We start from the raw sequence: 6,795 nt of genomic DNA, 5'->3' as shown, positions 1-6,795 counted from the left end.
TGGTTGTAATGTGACAAAATATGGAAAAGTTCAAGGGGTATGAATACTTTTGCAAACCACTGTATATTGAATGTCTGCTGTTTATTAAAATTCACAAAAGATGCAGGAGATTTTTCAGGGAATTTATTTTTAGCATAAAAGTGTTTTTGGAGCCTGAGACAATCACCCTGCATCTAATCATAGCCTGAACAACCTGCACCAATGCAACTGTGAGATAAAATCTGGAAAAACTCTTAACAGCCAGGCTTTCAAACCTAAACATACTCTTTTTGTGTCTCAGCAACAAGCCACAATAAAGATATCACTCTCTTGAAATCACTTTGGCTCCCCACCTTTTGTCCTCTGATGTTTATCCCTCTGAAGCACCAGTAAATAGATTTTTTTCCTCCTTCGTAGTTTTTCTCCATCTCCTTGTGTCACTCCTTTGCCCTTGTTGTTTTTGCCGTCATGTTCTGTTTTACTAGGAAGCAGCTAGAATTGAAATTTTAGCTTTTAGAGTTATCATAGTTCATGTTCTGCGGTGATCACAGTGTTTTTCTTGATGCATACTTTTAGCACAGGACATTTTTAGATTACATAACCATAGACAAGGCTATAGGTGACAGAAATGAATGTAACTCTGTTAAAAGAGACCATTTGTTGACTAGAATGTATGGGGAGGAGAAAGAAAGGAAGAGGTAAAACATTCTTGGACAATGGACAGTTAGKTCAACCATTACAGCAGAGATGATACATGAACAGCCTAAATTAGTTCTTTAGATTAGATTGTCATCATTMCTTTTTTATTGCTGTTTCGTAGCATTGTCTTCTCTTATCGGAAACCTGTTCGTAGAATTAAAGCATTCAGCTGAAGCAACTGGTTTTACTTCATTATAAAGTGCCCGAGTACATTGCTTCGCTGGAAAGCATGCAGGGGTAAATGTCTGTCCTCTTGGGCTCTATCAATAACCATTAAGGATCTTCTCCCATTAGACCAAACTTCATAAGGCCTCTGGGCTTGAGGAATAGGCTCAGCCATTCTATGTGATGGAGTATACTTAGATGGCATCACTGCTGTTTGGAAATGCAAATTGGAACAGTAATTTTTCCCTCAGGATGATTGCCACYGGGCCTATGTGCATGGCTTTATTCTCATTTAACTTCTTCCCTTAATCAAGAAGAACCTTGCTCCCCTATAGGCAACCCTCAATTTGCTCCTCAACCCCTCCCTTTTTCATCTCTCCATCTGTATGTGCGCACATGCACGTGCACACACATATATCTTAGGGGCTCATTTAGCATATCCAAGCTACTGCAGTATGATTATTCATATGGCAATGAGGCTGAATCAAGATGGGAGTGTTTCCGAATGATGACTTTGGAGCCTGGCTGCAGGGAATTCAAACTTAATCAAGATAAGAATGTCCTTTTTCTGAGCAACTWCCACAGGGTTATGGCCAAAGTGGAAAGAGAGTGAGAGGGACAAAAGTATCGTGCACACTCCCACCCATTTTTTTTATGTGGAGCCAGAGGTTTTCTGCCATGAGCGATGGCTTCCTTTTTAAGTCTTTTGGTGAAACTTTTGTTTTACTGACAGAGGAGACATTAGTAAGATTAGCCTTGCACTACTCCATCAGTCCTATCTCAGCARTGATCTCTTTCTCATTTTCTCTCATGGTGTTCCAAATGTCCACGCTTGCTGGATGTTGTCCACCCTTCACCTCCTAAGATGAGCCAGACGTTTCAGTGAAACCCTGGCTGGTTTCAGCCTACCTGCCACCAGCTCAGCGCTTATCCACCGGCCTTGGTCCCATGAAGAGGAGGGGGCAATGATGGTTCCTGATCAATAAAACATTGACTGCATTAAAGACTATGAATAAGTCATAGAGGGAAAGAACTCAATCGTCGGGACACACAGAAGAAAATGGTCTTTTTTTTTAGGACAGAGAATCTGAACAGGCAAGAAAAACATTGAAAGAACAAGGCGAAGGCCTTAAGTAGAATGGAATTTATCAACCACCGACTGACGCTTTGTTGTATGTTAAATCTCTTTTTTCCCTCCACCACCCATGGTATTTGCTGCCATTTTCTCTCTAGTAATAGCTTTTTTCCTGCGTGAGCGATAAATAAGTTATTACATCCCCGTGTCCTAAGGCTTAGCAAAGACTTTTTGAATATAAATAGTTCATTTGCCTCTATAGAGTCTCACTTTGTGCCATATGAATATATGTGTAATTACTTTTTTTTTGTGTGTGTGTGTGTCGGGGGGAGGGGTTGCACTCATTTGTGTGTGTGTTTAAAAGCAGGGGGGTTTCGGTTGTCTGAATATTGAAGATGAAGTTGCCTTACGCAAATAGATTTGTGAGGATTTTACTCTGAATATCACCTCAGATTGGATAAAGCTGTGTGTGAGCACGAGGATCTACTTGATGCTGATTTCTGTGTGCTGTTGTAACAGCAAAGAATAATCTGCCTGCTTTATGCTGTCAGTTGTGAATGCTTTAGAGCAGTCGCCCTTTTAGCTGCACACCCACAAAACGATAAGGACAAAGGCTTGTGATCCTGTAAGAAAACATATTATGCTATTTATACAAATACTGCTAATGACAATATAATGTTCACAATGCCTTTTTTATTTGTTTTTGATGATGATGATGATGATGATGATGTACTTTATTTGCAGACTCATGGTCCGTAGTACATAAAAAAACCTTGGACAATAAAAATGAAAAATACATTACAAAACAATCAAATCCAACAATTTTCTAATGTAACTATAAAAACAATAAAACTAATTTACATCAAATAWCTGGAGATAATCTACCCCACCTTATGTTTCATAACCCACATTGAGATCCCAACCCTAACACTGGAATTCACTGGTTTAGATTAAAACTGATGAAGTGGATAAAAGCATAATTAACAAATCTTCTGCCTCGTAATTACAGTTTGCAGTGTCATAGTTCCTTGTAGCAGACACTGTTATTTTGGAAGCTGATTCTATGTCGACAACATTTTGCTATGCATAGAAATATGTTGCTGCTTTGCTAACACTTGGACATGCCATGTTAGTCACCATCCATCCATCCATCCATCCATCCATAAGAATATTTTGTGTTCGTTAATTGAAATCGTGACAAAACCACATACTGTATATATTGAATAGATTAAAATGTGACAAGAATAGGGACCATACAACCCAGATCTGGTTACGAGCGAAGCTTTATTGTTTAGGCTAGAAGCAATCTGAGCAGCGCTGCCTGCACCCTGGAACGTCCGGTTCCAGGGTGCAGGCAGTTTCAACGGTCGTTTTAAACAGTGTCTTCAGTGCCTGGTCCGCCCCCTACTGGCGTACGGCTGAATCACAGGCACTCAGACAGCCATACTCATCTTCTGTATATTTATAAACAGTTTCTTATGTGTTGTAATAATGTTTCGGGCCTGTATCTAAACTATTTTAATCAAGACATAACAATAGTTAAACAATGGATTATAAAAGTAAATACTTAAAAAGGAAAACTATGAATATAGTGTGGTGCTTCTAAATCATTTTCTAACTAATAAATTCCTTTCACATCCATCCGTCCGTCCGTCCGTCCATCCATCCATCCATCCATCCATCCATCCATCCATCCATCTATCCATTATCTTTACACACCTTTCCCTGTCTAGGCCCCAGATGACAAAAGTCCATCACAGGGCCACATAGAGACAAAAAAGACCAAGACATTCACACCTAGAGACAGTTTAAATTTACCAGTTAACCTAAGATGCATTTTGCTGTATGGGAGAAAACTTGAGGAAACCCACACATTCATGGAGAGAAAATGCACAATGGTTACTATTTTAAAACATCTGTACTACTCTAGGACCTTTGTTCATAAAAGTGTACATGTGCTACTAGCCATTCCCACATTTGTCTTTTTTAATAAGATCCTTTTTAATTTTGTAAAGATGTACTCTTAAATATGTTGCCAAAAAAATCATCCCATTGTTTGTTGCAGCAGAAGTCTGACAGAAGGAATATTTTTCTCTCTCTTTCTCTGAGATTGTGATTCATACAGTATGAGTTGGAAGACAAAGGATGTAGAGGTGGAGCTTTTCGGAAGCAAATCTAGGCTTCAGAGAAGAGAAGATAAAAACAGATMTGTCCTTGTAAGAAAGAAGTCCAATAGGATTTCCAGAAAAAAAATGTTTTAAAACATCCACAAAATTAGGATAATTTTAGCATTTAATGATTATTTGCTTCTTGGAATCTGGTAAAAAAAATAGTCTGTGTCCTAAAAGCTCATTCAGTTGCCATGACTGTCTAGACTACATATTAATTTATAAAGCACCAAGCTGTTTAGTTCACATATATTTGGTCAGTAAAGTTTTTTTTCTCCAGTTTTGATCTTATATCCTTTTCAGGGAGGTTAAAAGCTCACACTTTGGAAAATTAAGAACTATAATTTCAAAGGAATTCTTTATTTTACATTTTTAAATTAATCCCTCCCGTTACACCCATTTTTATATTAAAAGGCAAATTTTGCTTATGATAATGTGTGAATTTGTTTTAGGGCTAAAGGGGAAACTGTATTCTATAAAATGACAGGATAACCTACAGAGGCTGCTTTTTTAACTAAAAACTTTTTCCCCCCTTCTGGGTGTTGAAGGCAGCAGAATAAATGCTTAATGGTGGAAAATTAAAACTGTAGGTTTTCAGCTTCTTTAATGTGTATTTCATTCTCTGTATGTCTGAGGCAAAGTGATTGTGGGGGAGTGAAATGAAGGCTGTCTACTCATGAGCCGGTGGGTTTAAGTTGTCTGGATTTATTCCAAGTGCTCTTATGTGAATAATAATCAAGGTTGTCTGGTTATTTGTGTGAGCACTTCTTGGACTACATCTTTATTTTGTGTATGAGTAAATATATTTATGCAGTATTTTTATGATGTATTTTTCTGGGCCTTAAATGTGATTTCACCTGTGAGAGACAAGATTACAGAAGCATCGATAGGAATGAACAGACGTTTCATCCACACACAGGGAGGCTGTGTTTAAAATATCCCAGTGACTTATAGATTTAGTGGGAAAACATGAATGGGTGGAGTTAGAGAAGCAGGGAAGTTGCCTTTGAGGGAGCAGCAGAGCTGTGCCACCCTTACAGCACTTTGTCCAATTAGAGTAAATGATTAGTGTGGACTGTCTCCAGTGAAATTGAATCTATCAGCCTGGCTCAGATTACTACAGGTCTCTGCAATTCAGCTATCACTTTGTCTCTGTCACACTGCAGCTGCGAATATAAAACCAACGGAATGGATGATTTCTACTTAAGGCGTAGCTTGATTGAAGCTGATTACATTTCGTAGAGGTTTATTATATTTCCATAATATGTGTGCATGTGGGTGGAGTTTGTATTTGTGAGGCTGCATGCAGGTGGTTGAGAAGAGAAAGCCACCCATGTGATTTAAAACTTGTCTTTTTAATTTATTCTTCCAGGCTGCCAGAGCCAAGGGCAAACCCCTTGGACCCACGAGACCTGGAGGACAATGATTCTGGACCGTCCATGGACCACGCCCCCTGATAAGACCAGCAGAACGGACTCCTTGTACTTCACGCTGTCCTTCATGATCAGCCTGAGCCAGCCGTCAGGCCGGCCCCCTTTCTGTCAGTCATTTTCCTCCTTCCCTCCCTCCTCRCGTCTCTGGCAGTGAACTGACCTTGACGAAGGCCACTGTGACAAATATGGATGGCCACGTCGCTTCTACTTTCAAACTTTTTAAATTTCTCACTATGAACTTTCTTTAATTGAAGCACTCAAGTCATGTGCAATCAATTACCATCAGCCTCGATTTTCACAGCCAGTCAGAGTCTTGGCTTTTACTGGTGAGCCTGGCTGACTCGGAGAGGAGCTTGGGTAGGCAGCTGAGCGTAGCATCTGTTAAGCCCAACAGATGTCAGGAAGAGGAAAGTGTGTGACACGGTGCTTTACACTCTTCATTTATTTGCAATATCATTTTGGTTCTGCCYTTTGGACACTCCGGGTGCTCTCCGACACAGAAAGGGAACATTTCTCAGATGCCAAAATGCCTTATGTCCTCAAGAGATTATATTAAATACAATATTCTGTGGGGTTTGTTTTGATTGTTGAAGTATATAGATACTCATCCCGAGGCCGTTACCTTTGTCTCTTCCAATTTAAATTTCCTCACACTTCCTTGTGGGCTTGTCGGATCTGTTATGAGAATCGGGACGTTTTGACGTCTATTGATTGGTAAACATGGCTGAATCTTTGTTAGATAAAAATCGAACTGCAGCTTGACTGCCCTTCTGCATTTGTCAACTCTCTAGGTACCTAAATGCAAAGGATCATTACTCCCAGCCATTCTACAGCATCTGACGAATTCCAGTCCAGAGAAGCGGATGCAGTTTTTACCTTGACCTGCCCAGACACAGCTGTCACTCATGATGTATTGTTGTAATTCTTTTTGTACAGATCAGCAGTTTGTTTTTATGTTGTGATTTATTTTGTTGCCTTAAATTCAAAGCTGAAAGGGTGTCACTAATGACATGTAGGACAATTTTTAACAATGTCATGATTTTACTGTTGCAGCACTGCACAAAGATAATCTAAAGTTGTATATTTACTCAAGGGAATTGTTGGTGTGTCAACAGTGTCAAAAAAAACAAAGCAAGCACCTATTCTGTATTCTGCTTTGACATCAGACTATAGTCTCAATGTCTGATGTTGCCTTCTGATTTTATTTGTCTATTTGGGGTTTAAATCTATAAATAAACAGCTTGTTTTCTCAGACTATGAGATTTGGGTTTTTATT

The 6,795-nt window shown here is 39.2% G+C and overlaps 1 protein-coding gene across 3 annotated transcripts in view; it reads left to right on the top strand.

The window, feature by feature from the left end:
* trim44 (tripartite motif containing 44) overlaps nucleotides 1-5,540 on the top strand; it is a gene marked incomplete at its 3' end in the record, with an annotated part of 51,636 nt that extends 46,096 nt beyond the window's left edge. For all 3 annotated transcript variants that reach the window (XM_014031830.1, XM_014031828.1, XM_014031829.1), the window contains 1 exon segment: nucleotides 5,459-5,540. In XM_014031830.1, coding sequence (XP_013887284.1) covers nucleotides 5,459-5,512 — 54 coding nt within the window.
* Between the last annotated feature and the right edge of the window lie 1,255 nt (nucleotides 5,541-6,795).

Source organism: Austrofundulus limnaeus, unplaced genomic scaffold (genome assembly GCF_001266775.1).
Source record: "Austrofundulus limnaeus strain Quisiro unplaced genomic scaffold, Austrofundulus_limnaeus-1.0 Scaffold1331, whole genome shotgun sequence".
In the NCBI taxonomy this organism is placed as follows: domain Eukaryota; kingdom Metazoa; phylum Chordata; class Actinopteri; order Cyprinodontiformes; family Rivulidae; genus Austrofundulus; species Austrofundulus limnaeus.
Note: the sequence above shows the minus strand (reverse complement) of the source record. Positions and strands in the feature narration are given on the sequence as shown.